Source organism: Bradysia coprophila, unplaced genomic scaffold (genome assembly GCF_014529535.1).
Source record: "Bradysia coprophila strain Holo2 unplaced genomic scaffold, BU_Bcop_v1 contig_197, whole genome shotgun sequence".
NCBI lineage: Eukaryota > Metazoa > Arthropoda > Insecta > Diptera > Sciaridae > Bradysia > Bradysia coprophila.
In genome coordinates this window covers 854294-876454 of record NW_023503460.1, presented here as the reverse complement: position 1 = coordinate 876454, position 22161 = coordinate 854294, and the positions used below count along the sequence as shown (strand labels likewise).

Below are 22161 nucleotides of genomic sequence, written 5' to 3'. Positions count from 1 at the left end.
TACAGATAAGTATTTCGACTAAGAATTACCTGAATTGATACCCAGATCGCAACGAAATTCGTCCGTATTGGGATTGATAGAGCTAACGGTAATTCGTAGATGTTGGGTTTGTCGATTGTCGGTTCGTGAACTTTGGACTGAGATAAGTAATCGGACCTTGACCTTGATCGAGCGTTTTTAATTTTGAGCGTCGATGAATCGGATGTTGGACTATGAGTTGTTATCGAATTTACCAGAACTTAAGCCGATTGAAGTGATCGTTATTTCTCTATTAACTTTGTAATTAATTTCTGCGTCTAACTTATGAACTTTGGTAGAGTCAAGCGATTATTAAATTATTGAGTAACGGTAATTTGGGTTAGCACGATGAGTTTAAAGAAGCAGCAGTCCCAGTTGAATCAATTCACTCGAACGGTGACTTTCTGCAAAGCCATTCCTGTTGGAACTACGATTAACGAGCTAATTCAACGATTGGAGAACGTCAAGCAATTGTTCACCGAATTTAAGCAAAATCAAGAGCAAGTGGAGGAGAGTTGTGGCGAGGACAACATTGATGTTCAATTTACAATGAGAGGACAAGTTGAGGATTATTTCTTCTACTGTTGTTCGAGGTTCAATGAAGCTATAGATTACCTCAAGGCCAAGAAACAGGATAAAGACAAAGAACATGCGAATAAGAACGCTCCAAGTCAGCAGCAAGAATTACCACGAATAGAACTCACGCCGTTTTCTGGTCTATACGAGGATTGGACTTCGTTCAAAGATTTATATACAACGCTTATTCACGACAACAAGAGCATTGCGAATGTTCAGAAGCTGCATTACCTGAAGACGAATGTAGAGGGCGATGCATATGGTTTACTGAAATCAATTAACGTCACTGAAGCTAATTATCCGGATGCGTGGAAGAAGTTAATGGATCGATATGAACACAAGAGATACATCGTCGATTCGCTACTGAAGAGATTTTTCGAGCAGCCGGCAGTTACGTGCGAAAATCATTCTGAGATAAAAGCGCTTATCGATAAGTCATCTGAGATTGTCCAAGGACTTAAAGTACATGGTTTACCAGTAAATCAATGGGATACGATTTTAGTCTATGTTGTCGTGTCCAAATTAGACGGAGAGACCCACAAGCATTGGGAGCTACGTCTGAAAAAGGATGAATTACCTACATTTTCGGATCTGCAGGAATTTCTCGAAGCTAGGTGGCAGTCGTTGGAAATGATCAGCGGTAGCAATGTGCCGAGTAGCCAACCGAAGAGCAGTATAGCTACGATCAAGCCGAATCAATCAGGTGGACTTAAGAGATCCAATTCGAACGTTCAAAATCAACCCAATGGATGCGCTTGCTGTTCGAGTGTAGACCACACGATAGGTTCGTGCCCTAGATATGTGAAATTGGATTTAGAAAGTCGGTTGCAATTCATCAAGTCAAAGAATCTTTGCTTCAATTGTCTCAGAGTTGGTCACTCATTGAAGAACTGCAAGAGTAGGAGCACATGTCAGCAGTGTCATAAAAATCATCATACCAGCATCCACAACGATAAGAGGGTTAGTGTGATGACGAGCGAAAGAGCGTTAAAGTTGGACGAAACATCTGATATACCGAGACCCAGGAAATTAGTTTTGTTGGCCACTGCGGTTGTTCATATTTTCGACAAATTTGGCGAAGTCACAGCTGTGAAAACCCTTATTGATCAAGGATCTGAGAACGCAATTATCAAGTCGGGACTAGCGAAACGACTGGGTTTCGAACGTTCCACATATTTTTCAAGTGTTAAGGGTATCGGAGATATTCCTGTGGAATCAGAACCTGTTTTGTTCACGTTTAGAATTGGTTCTTGTGTTATTCCATCGTTTACCATGGAAGTGGAAGCCATTAGCATGGAAAAGATTACAGGAGATATACCACTGGTTCCAATAGAAAAACGTCCGTGGCCGCATTTGGAAGGATTAAGATTAGCAGACAGAAATTTTGATTGTCCATCGAATGTTGAGTTACTTCTAGGCGCTGAGGCGTATGAGAACATCGTCTTGAATGGATTGATCAAGAAAGCCGACAATTCACCGACAGCGCAAAATTCCCAATTGGGATGGCTACTATTTGGAGCCGTTAAGAGCAAGAATGACGTCGTAGCAAGATCCAATAATTCTTGTTTGTCTCGAGCAGATGTTTACAGTAAATTGGACGAAACGCTTCGATTGTTTTGGGAAATTGAGGATATTCCGGTGGAGAGAAAATTGTCTTCTAAAGAGAAACAAGCGGAATCCATTTTCACGAAAACTGTTTCGAGAACAAAGGAAGGGAGATACCGAGTATTTCTACCGTTTGATCCAGCTAAGGAGCATCGAATGTTAGGTGATTCAAGGTCAACAGCTGTTTCATGTTTGTTTCAGCTGGAAAAAAGATTTGTTCGGAATCGGCTGCTCAAGGATCGGTACGTAGAATACATGCGAAATTTGATTAGTGCAGGTCACATCGAATTAGTCCCGAAAGAACGAATGAATTTACCATCAAGTGAAGTCTTTTACCTTCCTCATCACGCTGTTTTGAAGGAATCGAGCACCACAACGAAACTAAGAGTAGTTTTCGATGCATCACGCAAGTCATCGAAAGGGTGAAATCACGTGACAGTCATTCATGTTGTGATTTCGTATTTTGAGAATTTTTACAAAAATGATTTATAATCAATCTCTTGCAAATACGCCGATCTAAAACTGTTGGCCGTCCGTGAAAGGTTAAATTTATTTAATTTAAATAGGTTTGTGAAAATATTATATAAATATTGTGTTATTTGGTTGTCTTGAAATGTGCGTATTGTCTAGAATTGAAAGAAGTATCCAACGAACGAACCATTGCTTACTAATCACCTGAAGAAATTGCAATATCACTGAACCTACCAGAGACATCAGCCAAGTTCTACTTTTAATGATTTATCAGACACAGGTGCACTTTAAATATCTCATAAATATTCGTTCGGTAACAAATTTTCTTATGGGCTTATTTCAGTCAATGCAGAAGCACCCGATAAAAGATCAAAAACAAAAACCAATGGGAAAAATAAAATTGGTTGAAAATAGCGAGTAATCAAAAGTTCGTTAAAACGCTGTGATGCGGATTTTATTTCGATAATATTATGTTTCTAATCAAACATCAAATTTGGCAATACACAATTTCAAATTTAATAGCTTCGTCGTCATTCTGTGTGATGTAGAGATGTGCGGGCCGACATATAAAATATCAAATTGATGTTTGCTTAGGTATACATAGGTATACATAGCTGGTACACTTATTTCTTACCTTGGCTAAGGCTAAATTGGCTTGCAAATTGTGTTTATTTATTAAATTTTTTGCTGCATACAAAAAATCAGGGTCTTATGACAGATAATAACCTACGTAACATTAAGTTCACTATGATATTTTGAAAATATTCTACATTGGCAATAAACGTTAAATACAGAAAACATCCGTACACTTACCGCGATAAGTCGAGTAATTCTTAACCGATTTTCAAAATGGCTTTAATCGACGAAGATTGAAAATTTTGAGTTTGAGTTCGTAGATGGATAATGTTAGAACAACGAGATGGGAGAAATTCTACACAGACGCTTTACAGCGATAGGTCGAGTAATATTTACCCGATTTTCAAAATTTTTGTTTTAATTGACAGAAAATTAGATTCATGGGCTAAATTCGTAGATGGGCAATATTGGAGCAGTGAGATTGGAGTAAATTTTTTCGATGTTTGCGTGACTTGAGTAATTCGTAACGGATTCCCAAAAGAGTTTTTGTTTGTTTTCTTTATCAAGATCGCCCGAGCAATTCTTAGAGGCTTCCAAAATCGCACATGTGAAAATATTGTCTTGGAGCTTCATTCGGTCTAAGTTCAGAAAATGAGTTTCGAGAGTAAGCATAAGCATGGATTTACATGACGTTTAACGTTTCCTGGTGGCTCTAACCAGTAGGTCAATTCATGTGGCTAACTTCTAAGATTGGATTTTTATTGGACTATCTGGATCATCTAGTATTGTATTGTATTGTATTCGCTCCAGAGCGAAGCGAGGGCCGTAATTCGCACGAGATTAGTTTATTCAAAGGGTAGGCAAGAAATATACCATCTTTTCAGACTAATATTTATTGGGAGTAAAACATCGCTCTCCCGAGCTTTCAATCCATAGCTCTCTTTCTTTCTTCAGAAATTTAAATTAAATTTGAAGTTCCTAAACGGCCAGTGAAAATAGAATTGATGCACAATTAATGATGTAGAAAATAGACCATTCTTGCATCGCTCTCTTATCTGACTGTAATTTAATGATCTTAAAAACACCAGCTTATTTAAAAATGGTAAGAAAACTGATACTCCAATAGCAATTATTGAAAAATTTAGTCAGTCAAAGAACCTGACCCACCGAAGAGGTGGGCCTAGTATTACTTGATTGGATTTCGGTGGACATTTATTAGGTGACATATTATTGCGGATAGTCTAGCAAAAGTACTCTAATATATCCACAAAACTGATACAGTGAGCAATTACATAAACCAATGATGGAGAAAGAGTTGTATACAGAAAAAAAAAAACGTTCGCATACAGCTATATGTGGCATCAGAGCCTTCATGTGTGACTGTTCAAATACGAGCAAAACACTGCAATAGTCATGAAGATTTGAGGTATAGTTGTAGCCGTAATTCGTGGCAATGTAAATGTTGAAATTGAAATAATGTAAGTAACTTTTTGCTGGTCCCCGGTACAGAGCCGGCTTAACCCATGGGCAAAGTGGGCCCGGCCCAGGGCGCTGGGAAAATAGGGGCGCTTAGAAATTAAATTTTCTCGACAATGTAATCATTTCATGTTCAACATAAGTCATGCACAAATCAACGTCGATTAAAAAAAATTCGCGCTCGCTTCGCTTGCGTCTGTACATTACATTCTTGGGGTAAATGTGAGCTACAAGAAATGCATATATACATCTAACTTGATATTTTTGAATAATACACGCACATCGACTAACCCAAGGCTGTTCGTATTTGGTTATTTAAAGCGTTTTTATGATGGTCCTGCTTTAGAAAAGTTGAACTTTGAGGCTTCTGGCTGAAGACACTATAAATAATTTTCAATAACCATTCCATTGCTTCATTTTCGTCAGCCGCCGGTGATAGTCGGATGATGGAAAGCTTTTAGCTCATTAGTAATTTTCGAAAATTTTGTAAATTCCTCATGAGCTGAAACCTGCTCATGATCGCCGGACAACGGGAGTTTGGAACAAATAAAGCAGCTGGAAAAGCTGCAGAACAAATCCGTTTCCGCCCATTGAAAATTGTTCATGGCATATATTCGCGATTTTTTTTAATCTAAATTTCAAGTTCTAACACTTTCAGAGTGAAGACAAAGGATCATTCTAGAGTGCCCTAAACTTCAATACTTTTGGGATCCGAGTCCTAGATCCTTGAAATTGCTTCAACGCAAGTCGTTTTTTCCGAATCATGACCTTACCCAACGCACTGCTCCTAGCATGAACATAAGAAATATTTGGAGGCTGATGAAGTCACAGTAGGCACTGCGTTTCTTTCGTGAAGATAGGTGACTTGTTTTAGTTGTGTGAGTTCAAACACACAATACAATCAATCTTAAGCGGTAGCTCTCATCACAAAAGCCTCCAAATTCGACGTTTGTCAAAGTAGTGTTCATGCTAGGAGCAGTGCGTTGCCTTACCAAGTAGAGCAAATCTCGCAATATAATGAAACTGTAACAGTATCACAAATATTGTGTCAAAAATTCACGTTTTTTTCTTGGTTTTTCCTAACAACGCGTTCATGTTCTAACGATCTTCCAAGGGAAGTGAAAAGTGAGAATAATGAGAGGACATTCGAGTGTAAATTGAAAGAACACCTGAATGAAACTATAGAATTGTGATGTAAATTTGAATTGTAGTGTTCATTTTTCAATGTCTGTGATTATGGAACTTTGTATTTGAAAATAGCTATTTGCTAAATAAATTTGTTTGATTTGATTTGTTCTTCAAGAAGAATTTCAAGAAAAAATTGTTTCGGATTCATTCTACAAACTTCAAACTTAAAATCCCGAAAAATACGAGCGAAACCTTTTCATAACTTTACTTGATTTTTGTTTGTGGGAAAGTTTTGCGAATTAATCACGAAAACTCTGGTTATATCATATATCTCTCATTCATTATATGGTTATATGTTATCATAAGCTTGCCACCTCGCCTCGCTCGCCGTTTCTAACTACACATTACTTAGAAAATAATATTCTTGAGGAAATGTTGAAAACATTTTATTTGATTTGGTTGACAATGTAGGAAACAATTTCTTTAATAAATTTTTTATGCGGCGCTGCAAGGCTCGTTGCCCAGGGCGCTGTAAATGCTAATCCGGCCCTGCCCCGGTAGACGAACCATCGGAACGCTCGCTCGACTCATAGTCAATACATGGTCTGACAATCTTGGGCTCGAATTCTGCTCGGGGGCGTTAAAGCAGAAAGTGTTTTGATTTCAATTTCTAGTTCTACTTTCTGTTACAGTGAGGTTGGCAAGACGACAACGAACTCATTTCTCGGTATGGAACTTCTTTGCCGAGTAAAAGGTTCCGTTGACGATAACAATAGATGTAAAGTAAGTTACACTACACAGTAACGCAACTGCTGAATTTTTTGTCAAAGTGCTTTGACAAAAACTTAAAAAGGAAAAGTTTGTGTTCAAACTAAAAAAAAAACGATAAAAACCAAAAATGAGAAAAATCGAGTGTAGAAATGGGCGGCCCTCTGTTGTAAGCATAAAGTCATTGCGTGGCATATTTCTGGAATTCGATTCTTAGAAATTCCATTAAATTCTTTAAAAAAATTTAAAATTCAATTTCAGAAAAGAATTTTTGAGAATTTAATTCTGAAAATAACTCCTGATGAATCATAATTCGCGAGTATGTCTCAAGCATTCAATAGTTTTTGGAAATGCTTTTCATTTTAAGGATTTATAATAAAATTGTTGTTTTGCTTGGTCAGTAATGATTGTAAACGGTAACACATTTCGCTCGCCCTTCGTTGAATAAAAGAAATTTTTCCAACAATTTTGGTCATGCAAAGCAATACAACATTTTGTCAATTTTAAGGATGTGTTATAGTGCGAAACCTGTAACTGTCAAGGATTCATAGCTTTGAAAACGACTGCTATGCACAACCAGACATACCCCCCACCGTTTCCATTAAGTAGCTCCTACATACTACAATGAAAATGGAAAAAATGATTTTCCCCATCATTGGATATTGATGAAAATATAAAATGCACATGTCATACGTGTCTATCGGTCGTTTTTCTCTTCTCTGAATTTTCTCGATGATTTTCGGACGAATCAATTTCAATAAATATAGAATTGTGGGGTTTATCATTGGTAAATGTCCCAAAAAAGAGTATCAAATTTTTGCATGGCTCATATTCGATTCAAATGTTCCTTATCTGCCATTCCGTTCATTCCGGTGCCGCCAATTTGTATTGTGATTGTTGTTTCTTGAATCCGACAACTGAAAAACGGATATAAAATGTGGGCAAAATTTATTTCTGTGGCGTTAGTTTGTTCTTTTGTGTTTGTATTATACTATCATGTGTAGTTGTGGTAAACGTTTTTTTTAAGTGTGTCGATTAAATTCAATGACAAGAACAACTGAATAAAATATAACGAAAATTCCTAATCCGTTTCTCTTACCTTCGATTTCCAAGCCGTTTCGATGGATATTTCCGAGATATGGTACTGGTGAGCGATGTATCTCGATAGGCTAAATTATCAGCATGTCGTCGCCGTGAGCTAGATGAACCTTTGCATAACAAATACCTGTGAACAATATATTTATTTCAGGCATCTTGAAATCGAAACCGGTAAATTGTATATACGAATATTTACGCAGGTCTTGAGCTGCGTAAATGTTGTAAAACGAAAATTATATGATGAAGTTGGATGAATGAACACTTGAAGTTGGCACACAGAATGTGTGTTTTGTTTTTGGTCAAATAAAGTGAGCGCTTATCATTATATAAAAATTTTTTTCTACAAGAACTGTATGGGTGTTGGGTATTTTATGTTCGAGAAATGGTAAATGGTTCGAGGTAAAGGAATGTAATTTTTGAAATTATGTTCGAAGCCGTTCTTGTTGAAGTGGATGTTGTTGTAGTATAAACAACTATTACTTACGAATTAGGATACATATGACCTTCACAAATCATAATGGTTTACCCCCATATTCGTGACATTCGATCGATACAACACGTTAGTAGTGATTTACTTTAGCCTACGTTGGGACAATTTGTGAACAATCGGGTCATAAATTACGAATTTTGAATGGGCTGCGTTTATGGACCATTAAATCGAATATCACCAATTTCAGCTAACTAAATAAAATCTTGTCGCAGAATGCTTTAAATATCTTGCTTCAAACACTCTCCTAACTACATTCTACGAAGATTGCAAATTTTCACCTAAAAGCAAGATTTTTCACTTCACGTCATCACACCATTTTAAGAATGATTCTTTTGAACTGTACGGCATCGAACTAGCATACATCAATTTGCATTACAATAGCATGAGTTAGGTATACATTGTATAACTATATTTACTCTATACACAGACTTAGCACAGAGAATACAAATTTGATTTTCAAAGGATAAGTGCTATGCATGCTCTTCCCAAATCGAAGCTGTAAAGTAGCACAAAAAACTCAGGTGTACCACATACTCGGTTATACGTGCAAATAATTTATCAATTCACGCAGTTAATGCGACGAAGAGCTTTCCAACAAAATAAATCAAATTAGCCATCATAATGGTTAACACACAGATCTGGTAAGACTAGATGATTACCAATTTTATTTAAAAACAAGGCATCAGAACAGTCGGAGCGTTTGCTGCGACTTAGCCCCGTACAACCCGTAATCCTATTTCGTCCGCAACCATAATACGTCCGTAGCCCTAATAAGCCCGGAACCGTAATACGTTTACAACCCTCTAATGCTTCTGTTACCAAAATGCAAGTCAAGTTGGGCATTTTCAAATTTACTGAAACTGTTCATTTTTAAAATTGCGCATAGCGCAATTACGAAAGCCCGTACGAAGTACCTTTTAAATAAAACCAACAATTTACGACATTATTTTAGAAACCCAAAATTTTTTGCCAACTTTCCATTGGGTATTCAATTACCTCTCAAATAAAACAAAAACTAGCAAAATCGGATGAGATTTACTCGATTTATGTGCAAAAAACACTTAGGGCCGAGTAACGACCTTTGAGCCCTCCCAACAAGCCCACGTTGCATCTTACCCAAAAACAATGTTCAGCAACTTTGTTCTACTCGTCAATACCTTTCATTTGATATATCACAAGCAGCTATTGCGTGCGTATTTCGGTAGATATCGTCGAAAGACTGAAAAACACCTATAGGGCCCTAGCTCTGGAGGGGCCGACCCTACCATGCCCATTTTCGAACTTGAACTTACTTTTGTCGATACCAATCGGGGAAAAAAAGAATTTTGAAAAAAGCTTGTGATATACTCAAGCTAGATGGGTCACGGACGGACGGACGGACGGACGGATGGACGGACATTTTTTTTATTGCGGATTCGTCATCTATGAACATAACCAAATGCTTTGCCCTTACTGTCTGCTTCCAATTCGACGTGTTACAAACGGCATATTAATCTTATAAGCCCCCAGTACTTCGTACGGGGCTAAAAACATAGCTAACGCCGACCCGTACGAAACACCTATTCGTATCAAAAGCCTTTAATGTGAAACTCTTCATTTCTCTTACTTCATTTTCTTCTCTGCTGAAAAACTATTCTCCCTTTTAAATCACTTACATTATCCACTCTTTGCCTTGTTATCATATACAATTAAATTGCCGGAGGCAATATAGACAGCCCCGTACGAAGTCAAATTTCATAAATTCCTATTTAAACAGCTATATACCGCTATATTTAGCTATATTTCACTGTAAATAAACATTTCACAGAGGAATATGCTATTATATAGCTCTATATGCCTGTATATAGCTCAATATAGCTGTATATAGGTATATATAGATGTCCATATATGGAATCCCTGAAACCCCTCACACTTAACACATTATTTCCATGTTAACAGAAACTCTCTAAGTATCATTTTTCCCACTTTATATCACTTTTAATAAAATCCAATATGGCCGCCGGCAGCCATTTTGTTAGGAAACCGAAAATAGTACCGACGCTTTACATTTGTTAATACCTTTCAAACAAAAAAAATCATGATATTCGGTCAAAATTTACTCGAGATATTGACAAAATACTCCACGTTCACTGTACGGCCGAGTAGCCAGATAAGAGCTCACTCCAAGAGACCTAGCTCACGCTCCGGAGAACTTGATTTCATAAACTTTTTTTTCCCTGATTGGTACGGTCAATACCTATCTAATAAAGCTAAAACGAACGAAATATGTTCAAATTTGGCCGACCTACAAGCAAAAACTGCTTGCCGCCCTGTGCCTGTTCCACACCAAGGGGTCTAACTCACGAGTCGGTCATCCGATTTCCATAAACTTTTTTTTTGTCGATCAATATTGTAAATACCTTTTATTTGACGTATCACTTACAAGTTTAACGTTTAAATGTCCGGAGATATCTTCGAAAAACCGTAAAGCACTTATTGGGCCACAGCTCGGGAGGGGTCGATCCAAAATCACTCATCTTCGAACTTAGCCTGTCTTTTGACATTACCAAACGGAAAAAAAAAAAATTTTCAAAATCGGATGCGTTTTACTCAAGTTATCGTGCAGACAGACAGAGGGACAGACGGACAGACGGACAGACGGACATTTTTTTTTCGTGGATTTGGCATCTCTAGACAACCACAATAGGTTTCCCCTTACTCAGGGAGTCCAATTCGACGTGTTACAAACGTATGCGTAAACCTATAAGACCCCAGTACTTCGTACGGGTCTAAAAACCAAAAGAAAAATGTGAAACGAATTGTTCTTCAACAAAGAATAGAAGAAAATAATGAATTTCGCTACCTGTTAAAATGCTTTCGAAAAGCTCCACTCACGCAGTACAATAAAATTGGATTGGCACAGCTATTTGCGAATGATAAACAGAATCCAATTATTCGCAGTACATGCCAAAATGTATTGTAATCTTCATTCGAATTGGGGCTGAAATGTAAGAAAATTTATTCATTTAATCCTACGATGCAATAAATTACCAAAAATGTAAAATGAAATCTCTTACGAGAAACTCGACGTGTAAAATTCGTTTTAAACAAAAATGATGAATTAATAGTAGTTTGTGTACGGTAGGGTGTAATATGGAATAAAGAATGAACAGAAAATTCGATATTCTGGGAACGGTGAGCTTGACAAAAAATTTAGTTCAAAGATACATAGATGTACCTAAAATGTTATGACTGGTTTTGTAAGAGAGCTAGACCGTGATCATTGACGATAAAGAGTAAGATTTCGCTGGAATGCATACAGCTGACATTTTGTTTTCCGCTATTATATGTTCGACAAAGCTTATGATGACGATTATATTTATACATACATACATTACACACACAAAAATCCAACGCTTCAAACTTGTATTTAGTCCTGAAAACGAAAACAAAAAAAATCATTCCTCCGTATAATATATAATATTTTATCACATACGCGGAGATATTTCATACATTAAATGTATTTACGTGTTACGGCATGTTTCATTTTCATTTACATTGCCTAATCACGTAAAGCATTGTACTTACGAGGTTCCAAGTTGTTATTTGACAAGTGGGGAATACAGCCCTCCCCTTCGGGTCGGGCTGTAACACCCCACTTATAAAATACACAACTTGGAACCTCGGATGTAATATACTAATAACCTCAACGGAATGTAATTGATATTTTTTTGCTAATATCTACACCACAACAATATATGACGCCCGGTTCGATTTTATGTAATGTACGATCTCAAATCTCTCTGTAAAATTGAAAGTTTCAAGAATATTTTCACTTGTAACGTCATTGCTCTTCCTTTAAAAATACTTCGCAAAAAGTTTTAGGAAAAGATTAAAAAAAAAAAAATAATTAAGAAATGGTAAGAGTACCTTACATTACATTCCATTTTTCGCTGAATTATTTTCAGATAGAAATTGAAATTTAACTAAATTTGAACACAGTTTACACATTTTTTTGTTTTGTTAATAAACGTGAGTCGTACGAAAATTTAATAACACAAAGTTGGAGTAAGTTACATACGCGTCAAAGCATTGAGTTCGAAACGTGATCGCTTCAAACAGCATAATATAATACCAAATATCGATATTGAGTTCGAGAAGTGCTATTATCGATTGTTTCGTTCAGCATGCAGCACCGAGATTCTCGATTCATAATGCAAGACTTACTTGTCGATGCAGAACTTGAACGGAACACCATAGCCCAAATTAACAATCTTCATCAAGCTTGGGTTGACCATCTGAGATCTAATGCGATAAATACTTTCTTACGACACTTGGCAGATAAATAGCTTTATCTCCTGCAAGCTGATATTTCATACATTACGCGTTTCTGCATATAAACACAAACACATACATAACCACAGCCTATACGATTGGATAATTCACACATAACCCACCTAGGGTAAATTCACTTTCCATTCACATATTTGAAAAAAAAAGAAAAATCGCCGAACGGCGGAAGCGAACACGGGACCAACAGCATATCAACCAAACATGCTGACCACTACGGTAGTGATTCGTTAGTCACTTCTACATCGATCAAATAATCAGAGTAGTCGGAATGATGTGATTTGAACGAAATGTTGAGGTGGATAGTATATGTGTGTGAGTAAGTAAATAAAGGATTCTCTGTATGATGTTTTTTTTTGTTGTGAATGCGTTTTAAAACAACATGCTTAATTAGTTAATTTTAAATCCAAATTTTTGTGGTTATTTCGCTAATGTATGAAATATCAGCTTCTTCTTCTTCTTCTTCTTTTTCAGCCTGTTTCTATCCACTGCTGGATGTAGGCCTCTCCAACTTCTTTCCATTTCGTACGATCCATTGCCATTTGCTGCCAGTTTGTACCTGCAATATTCTTAATTCCGTTTGTCCATCTCTCTGGTGGTCTACCTATAGCTCGTCTTTTATATGGTCGCCAGTTCATGATCTTTTTGGTCCAACGTTCGTCTGTCCTTCTTGCAATATGTCCCGCCCAGCTCCATTTCAGAGATGCTATTCTTTCCATGACATCAACGACCCTGGTTTGTTGTCGAATCCATTGATTCGTCATTCTGTCTCTGAGTGTTATTCCAAGCATACTCCGTTCCATGGCTCTTTGTGTCACTCTCAATTTAACTTCGGATGCTTTCGTTAAAGGTAACGTTTCCGCTCCATAAGTGAGCACTGGAAGGACACAAGTGTCGAAAACTTTGCGTTTCAGACTATTATTCATTTTGCTTTTGAAAATTAGTCTGAGTTTTCCGAACGCTGCCCACGCAAGACCAATCCTACGTCTTATTTCTGCAGTTTGGTTGTCCAGACCTAACTTCAGTTTATGTCCTAGATATACATAGCTGTCGACTCGTTCAATGACAGTGTCACCAATTTTGATTTCTCTATCGTCCCCGATGTTGGTCATGACTTTTGTTTTCGATAAGTTCATCTTGAGGCCAACTTTGCTCGCCTCTTCACTTAACTGTTGTAGCATAAGCTGAGCCTGACCTAGATTCGCTGCTATCGGTACAATGTCATCAGCGAAGCGGAGATTGCTCAGGTACTCTCCATTTATATTTATTCCCATTTTACTCCAGTTTAACTTCCTAAAAATACTCTGCAGAATCGCCGTGAATAATTTCGGTGAAATGGTGTCACCCTGCCTTACACCTCGGCCAATTCTGAATTTCTCCGTGCTCTTATGAAGTTTTATACATGAAGTAGCATTTTTGTACACATATCGAATTGTGTTGGAGTACCTTGAGTCTACTCTACATTCGTCTAATGCGTCCAATATCGACCATGTTTCCACTGAATCGAAAGCTTTTTCGAAGTCTATGAATAGCAAGACTATGTCGATGTTGTATTCACGACACTTCTCAATAAGCGTTCTCATCACCTGCAAATGGTCGTTTGTGCTGAAACCAGATCTGAAAGCAGCTTGTTCAACAGGTTGGTAGAAGTCGAACTTGTTAGTGTTCCTCTTCGTAATGATTTTCATAAACAACTTGTAGAGTGTTGACAATAGGCTTATGGGTCGGTAATTTCCAGCTTTGTTATGTCTCCTTATCAGCTTGCAGGAGATAGAACATTGTTCTACCTTGGTGTATGTTTCTCGAATCACTTCTTATGTACAATTGTATATACGAAGTTATTCTCGAAATATACACCAAGGTAGAAAATGTACTAAAAAAATGTATGAATACGGCTGCCCTCCATAGCTAAAAATGTTTTTTATGTTATAATCACATATTTTCCATTGAAAGAAAAACGAAACAGTAACCCAGTTTTCATTTTTAATTTATCTAGCAGTTCTATTTAAAAAATCTTGATTGAAAATGAAAAGTTTCTTCAATTGGTTGACCTGAAAAGCAAAATATGTAACGCTGCTCAAGCCATTGTTCAAGCGATTCATATCATAAAATGCAGAGTAGCGAGTTAGACGAAATAAAAATTGAAAATTTATATTTTATATTGAGAAGGGTCGGTAACCAACTATACATGATGAAACATGGAACGTGCTCTTTAATCAAATATCTTTCAAAATATGCAAAAAGTAAAATTAATTATAACATGACCGTGAACCGTGCGGCATACTCTATCCTCGAGTAGTTTAAGGGAAAGTGAAAATGTTTCCTCAGCTGAATTTATCTTACTTTTGACACACTTTTTCTGTCGGTTTTGCTCCTCGTTCTTTCTTCTCTAAAACTGAAATTTTACTGCAGTTGCAGGATATAATGTTATCGAGTGTATTATCCTTAAAACAACGAATCTGTGCGACGCAGTAAAGAAAGCTTATGCGCTCCTTTAAGCTAAATATCATTTCGTTTATGTCAAAGTTGTACACTTTATTGTCCAGGAAAACCCATAACTTTTGTTTGGATGTAACCATTTCCTATGCTTCCTCATGATGCACACAGACAGTACAGTGAAATTAATTGTCAATTTGAACACATTTTCCACAGTCTTTCGTAATAATTCAACGTAGCTTATTCGTGTTTGCATTCCACATAAAATTTCGAATAGGACATCCCATAGTACTTTAAGTAGGACCATCCATGATTTATGTAAAATGAAATTATGACTGACATATAAACAATTGAAAATTAACCTTTTTAAAAGATACGTCGGGCCTGACAAATCAGATTTTTCAATCCAAAGGTAGTGTAGAAATAAGGCAATATCCTAAAAATGGCGGTCATCGGTCATATACAAGTGTCCTCTGGATCTACATTTTTGTTTATGTACTCCGTTCGCTGACTTAAAACACAATTTTACTGTGAAAGAAGCAATATCACATTAACGTAAAATATGATTTTGGTAAATATGCTCAGTGTAGAATTTGACAGCACTGTATGTATAAGTTGTAGTCATATCTATAAAACCATCTTATGAGCGAAACAAGTAAGTATGTTACACAATGTCAGAGACATTTTAAAATAAATGACAATTTATAGTAAAATGTAATTTTCTGCTATACGTAGGAGCCATGAGTATTTTTGAGTACCACGTTTTTTTATGAACATCTTTTATAGTTTATTACAACATAAGGATAATAGCGAATAAATGGGGGAAAAGTAAATTTGTGGATAATATTGGTACAACCAGACCAGCAGTACTTTTATGATGATGAAGTGAGTAAAATCGTCTTCAATGGTCTCAACAGATTTAGCGGTAAAACGGAATGAACAAAATACTCTTCGGGTGGATACGATTTTCTGGATTTTCCGAAACAAGCATGTTGCCAATTGAAAATCCTAGTCTGATACTTTTATTTTGATGAAAAGAAATATGATGAGCGGTTTTCGCTTTTCTGTGACCGTACCATTACATTTTATACCTGCAAGATCTTTTTATCGAGCTGCGATTAGCTATTCTTCGCACACAAACTTCTGTAGAATTTATGTCATTACCAGAGAAATTCCACAGAAAATTTCAAGGATTAAACTGTTTAGAGTCTAAAATGAGTCTAAAATTTTAGCCTAGAAAAAAATGGAACAACCTCTTTCTGAATTTTAGAAAGTATTTGTCTAACATTTTTCACAATTCATTAATTTTTTTTTTTCATCAAACAAAACATGTCTCAGTCTGTACTTGGGTACAATTTCGGCAACAAGTACGCTGAAAATTCCGGCTTAAGCCGGCTGAAAATCGGCTTGGAACAAAATAGTAGTACACATTGTGTACTTAAAAATTTAATGAAAATTTTCGCTGAATTTTTTGATTATATGAAATTTTTAAACATTTCTGACTGACAAATGAAAAATAAACGAAACACTAATACTACAATATTATCACAAAACGAATGCTTCTGTTTCGTAACATGAAATTTACGGAAAAAATTATTTACTCAACCATTAAATGTCTAAATCTTATTCTTATTGTTTTATAGAAATCCATTTATCAACGTTTGTAATGTGTATGTGAATGTGCAACAACCTGTTTGTTCAGTCGCTGTCAGCAACTGACTTAAAGCAGGGTTGCAGTTATCCATCACTGAACTTAGCACTTTTTTGCTATGTCGACATAAAGGCCAGGTAAACAACAATTTTGCTGACGCCAAATTTTCTCCCTTCAAATTTTCTCAGTGCGGTAAAAAAAATTCGAATTGAGCTGATACAAAAGTACGCTGGCGAATCTACGTCTGAAGACGGTCTGGAAAACAGAATTCAACAAGAATACTTGACGGATTCTTCAGTTAATGATGTTGTCGACGATCCTCTTGAGTGGTGGAAAACACATGATGCGGCCTTCACATATTTAAGTGCTCTAGCAAGAACGATTTTCGGGATTCCCAGTAGCTCGGGAGCAACCGAGCATCAGTTCAGTGATACAGGATATTTTGTTAACAAAAAAAAGGCTAACCTTGATCCATTGACCATGGAAATGGCTATGTTTGTGCATGATAATTTCGATTACATAAATTTAAATTGAATTCCACAGTGGAATATCCACTTTCTAATCTTTCGTTTCGAGTAAAATATTTTTTTCTTCTTTGCACTGCAACAAGTGCGTTCCTAATAATTTGAAAAATAAATTTTCTTTATCGTTAACACAAAATATGCATTCTTTTATTTTATGAGTCTAAAGTTTAGACTCTAAAGGAGTCGATTTTCCATGATTTTTTATAAGTTTTCTAAGCACAAAAGCATGTACCAGCCGAGCCGTTTTAAGCCGGTTTGAGCCGACATTTTAGCCGCAGCCGACATATTTTTGGCTAGTCGCCGCCGACGTTTTTCGGCCGGCTCTCATGCCTGTCTTTGACTAACTATAAAAAAATTCTCCAACCAGTCCTAATAAAGGAAATACCTCTTGTGCCTGGATTTTAAAATTTTAAGTGGGGATAAGATTTTTCAGAAGAACAAAAATGTCCTGCGATCTTATCCCCACTTAAAATTTGAAAATCCAGGCACAATAGGTATCTCCTTTACTCGGACTGGTTGGTGCTGGTTAGACCTATTTACGACTAAATTTAAAATTCGAGTGCACCGGTATTGCTTTTTTTTGTTGCTTAAAATATAGTTTGTCGAGTTTCTAATTTCGTTTTCTCGCAAATAGTATTTTAACTTGAATCGATAAGAATAAATTAAAAATTAATTGGAATTTATACTCACTTATAATAGAACCACAGCATGAATAAATGGTGTGGAAAAAAACAAATTCCAAATATCACAACAAACGCCAGCACAGTGACTGCTACTTTTTTCCTCGCAATGACCTGAAATAAAGTTGAAGGAAAAGCTGAAGTTTATTTTCATGGACAAACAACTACGGCGTTCAAACCAATCAAAATTAATTTGAAATGGAAATTTATTGAATTCATCAATGCATTGTGTAGATAGAGTTTTTACGGACATTCATACACTCGTATTATACGTTCAGGTTATGTTCATCTCTGTGGATGAAATTGACTGCGTTCGTGTTCTCAAAGTTTGGGCTTACAGTTAGTTAAAACAAACCTATATCTATCATTGGTAGATTAAGACAGACACGCACAAAAGATGGTGATAGACGAGTTTTTTAAAAAAATTTGAAAAATACTAAATTTAGGGGAAACAAATTGAGGCGAGCAGAGCTTATTAAAAGCGAACAAATTTGTTCTACCATACCCATCCACGCACACACACACTTAAAGGTGTTCTTATATGGGGCTTATATGGGAACTTCGAGGAGCCCTAGCTCCGAAACGAGGCCGGTTACGCAATTTTTTTTTCTGGAATGTCTTAGAATGACGACTAGACTACTCCCAAAATTTCAACAAAATCTAAAGAAGACTTTAGAAGATAGGAAACACGGACGGACGGACGGACTAACAAAGTAACGTAGGATTTTTTCATTTCGTTTAAAGTACTGAAAGAACGTGTGATAGCTCGTTGAACTCGTACGGACGCCTAGTTTTCAGCCCCGTACGAAGTACTGGGGGCTTTTAAGATTAATATGCCGTTTGTAACATGTTGAATTGGAAGCAGACGGTAAGGGCAAAGCATTTGTCAATGTTCATAGATAACGAATCCGCAATAAAACAAGGCATCAGAACAGTCGGAGCGTTTGCTGCGACTTAGCCCCGTACGACCCGTAATCCTATTTCGTCCGTAACCATAATACGTCCGTAGCCGTAATACGCCAGGAACCCTAATACGCATACAACCCTCTAATGCGTCTGTTACCAAAATGCAAGTCAAGTTGGGCATGGTCAAATTTACTGAAAGTGTTCATTTTTAAAATTGCGCATGGCGCAATTACGAAAGCCCGTACGAAGTACCTCTCAAATAAAACAAAAATTAGCAAACTCGGATGAGATTTACTCGATTTATGTGCAAAAAACACTTAGGGCTGAGTAGCGGCCTTAGTCCATGGGCCCAAATTTAAAACTTTTTTTGCCACCATTCTATTCGGCATTCAATTATCTCTCAAATGAAACAAAAACTAGCAAAATCGGATGAGATTTACTCGATTTATGTGCAAAAAACACTTAGGGCCGAGTAGCGGCCCTAGTCCAAGGGACCAAATTTGGAACTTTTTTCGCAACGTTCTTTTCGGTATTCAATTACATCTCAAATAAAACAAAAATTAGCAAAATCGGATGATATTTACTCGATTTATGTGCAAAAAACACTTAGGGCCGAGTAGCGGCCTTAGTCCATGGGCCCAAATTTAAAACTTTTTTTGCCACCATTCTATTCGGCATTCTATCTCTCAATTGAAACAAAAACTAGCAAAATCGGATGATATTTACTCGATTTATGTGCAAAAAACACTTAGGGCCGAGTAGCGGCCTTAGTCCATGGGCCCAAATTTAAAACTTTTTTTGCCACCATTCTATTCGGCAATCAATTATCTCTCAAATGAAACAAAAACTAGCAAAATCGGATGAGATTTACTCGATTTATGTGCAAAAAACACTTAGGGCCGAGTAGCGGCCTTAGTCCAAGGGACCAAATTTGAAACTTTTTTCGCCACGTTCTTTTCGGTATTCAATTATCTCTCAAACGAAACAAAAACTAGCAAAATCGGATGAGATTTACTCGATTTATGTGCAAAAAACACTTAGGGCCGAGTAGCGGCCTTAGTCCAAGGACCCAAATTTAAAACTTTTTTTTGCCACCATTCTATTCGGCATTCAATTAGCTCTCAAATGAAACAAAAACTAGCAAAATCGGATGAGATTTACTCGATTTATGTGCAAAAAACACTTAGGGCCGAGTAGCGGCCTTAGTCCAAGGGACCAAGTTTGAAACTTTTTTCGCCATCATTCTATTCGGCATTCAATTATCTCTCAAATTAAACAAAAACTAGAAAAATCGGATGAGATTTACTCGATTTATGTGCAAAAAACACTTAGGGCCGAGTAGCGGCCTTAGTCCGAGAGAGCAAATTTGAAACTTTTTTCGCCACGTTCTTTTCAGTATTCAATTACCTTCCATAAAAAGCTAAATCTAGCAAAATCGGATGAGATTTACTCGATTTATGTGCAAAAAACACTTAGGGCCGAGTTGCGGCCTTAGTCCAAGGGCCCAAATTTGAAACTTTTTTCGCCACAAATGCTTTGCCCTTACCGTCTGCTTCCAATTCAACATGTTACAAACGGCATATTAATCTTATAAGCCCCCAGTACTTCGTACGGGACTAAAAATGTCCGTCCGTCCGTCGGTCCGTGACCCCTCTAGCTTGAGCAAATCTCAACCTTTTTTCAAAATTCTTTTTTTCCCCGATTGGTATCGACAAAAGTAAGGTCAAGTTCGAAAATGGGCATGGTAGGGTCGGCCCTTCCAGAGCTAGGGCCCTATAGGTGTTTTTCAGTCTTTCGACGATATCTACCGAAATACGCACGCAATAGCTGCTTGTGATTAATCAAATGAAAGGTATTGACGAGTAGAACAAAGTTGCTGAACATTTTTTTTGGGTAAGATGCAACGCGGGCTTGTTGGGAGGGCCCAAAGGTCGTTACTCGGCCCTAAGTGTTTTTTGCACATAAATCGAGTAAATCTCATCCGATTTTGCAAGATTTAGTTTTTTATGGAAGGTAATTGAATACCGAAAAGAACGTGTCGAAAAAAGTTTCAAATTTGGGCCCTTGGACTAAGGCCGCTACTCGGCCCTAAGTGTTTTTTGCACATAAATCGAGTAAATCTCATCCGATTTTGCTAGTTTTTGTTTCATTTGAGAGATAATTGAATGCCGAATAGAATGATGGCAAAAAAGTTTCAAATTTGGGCTCTTGGACTAAGGCCGCTACTCGGCCCTAAGTGTTTTTTGCACATAAATCGAGTAAATCTCATTCGATTTTGCTAGTTTTTGTTTCATTTGAGAGATAATTGAATGCCGAATAGAATGATGGCAAAAAAGTTTCAAATTTGGGCTCTTGGTCTAAGGCCGCTACTCGGCCCTAAGTGTTTTTTGCACATAAATCGAGTAAATCTCATCCGATTTTGCTAGTTTTTGTTTCATTTGATAGATAATTGAATGCCGAATAGAATTATGGCAAAAAAAGTTTCAAATTTGGGCCCTTGGACTAAGGCCGCTACTCGGCCCTAAGTGTTTTTTGCACATAAATCGAGTAAATCTCATCCGATTTTGCTAGATTTAGTTTTTTATGGAAGGTAATTGAATACAGAAGAACGTGGCGAAAAGAGTTTCAAATTTGGGCCCTTGGACTAAGGCCGCTACTCGGCCCTAAGTGTTCTTTGCACATAAATCGAGTAAATCTCAACCGATTTTGCTAGTTTTTGTTTCATTTGAGAGGTAATTGAATACCCAATGGAATGATGGCAAAAAATTTTGGGTTTCTAAAAGAATGCAGTAAATTGTTGGTTTTATTTGATAGGTACTTCGTACGGGCTTTCGTAATTGCGCTATGCGCAATTTTAAAAATGAACACTTTCAGTAAATTTGACCAAACCCAGCGTAACAGAGGGATGTAGACGTATTAGGGTTACGGACGAAATAGGATTACGGGTCGTACGGGGCTAAGTCGCGGCAAACGCTCCGACTGTTCTGATGACTTGTTTTTGATGGTAATTTGGAGTCATTTGTATTTGAATTGTAGAACTTCAATATTTGCTGTAATATATTCTTCTGCAGTGTACGACAAAAAAAAAAATTTGAAATTTTTTCTAGTAATAGGAATTGCGTCACGGGCGCTATGCTAACGCGCGCCCATGATATGAAATGGAGAAACCTCGTTTTGCGTTCAGCAAATGAAATGGAAACAATCGGTTCAGTTCGAATCACTTTATTTATTTTGAATTTTAATTTCGGCTGGACACCACCTATCGAAAAATTATTAGATTATTAATTAGATAATCAAAATTAATTTATTTTGCAGAAAAAATTAATTTAATTCAAGTTAAATTAAGAAAGCCTTATTGAATCGAATAATGGCGAAGAAAAACCATCGCATCGAGATGGTATGGTATGGTATAGTATAATTAATTTAATT

General features: G+C 36.8%; 2 protein-coding genes across 2 annotated transcripts in view; one reads left to right on the top strand and one right to left on the bottom strand.

Annotated features, from left to right (window-relative positions):
- The first annotated feature begins 366 nt into the window (after positions 1-366).
- Positions 367-2625, top strand: LOC119075285. Its single transcript, XM_037181672.1, has one exon. The coding sequence runs from the start codon at positions 367-369 to the stop codon at positions 2623-2625; it is 2259 nt and encodes a 752-aa protein (XP_037037567.1).
- A 4689-nt stretch (positions 2626-7314) lies between these two features.
- LOC119075308 (neuropeptide CCHamide-1 receptor) overlaps positions 7315-22161 on the bottom strand; it is an 80691-nt gene continuing 65844 nt past the window's right edge. The window contains exons 6-9 of the mRNA XM_037181724.1: positions 17837-17940; positions 11049-11186; positions 7718-7843; positions 7315-7535 (exon numbers count right to left, since the gene is read on the bottom strand). Coding sequence (XP_037037619.1) covers positions 7445-7535; positions 7718-7843; positions 11049-11186; positions 17837-17940 — 459 coding nt within the window. The 3' untranslated portion in view covers positions 7315-7444. The remainder of the gene's footprint in view (positions 7536-7717; positions 7844-11048; positions 11187-17836; positions 17941-22161) is intronic.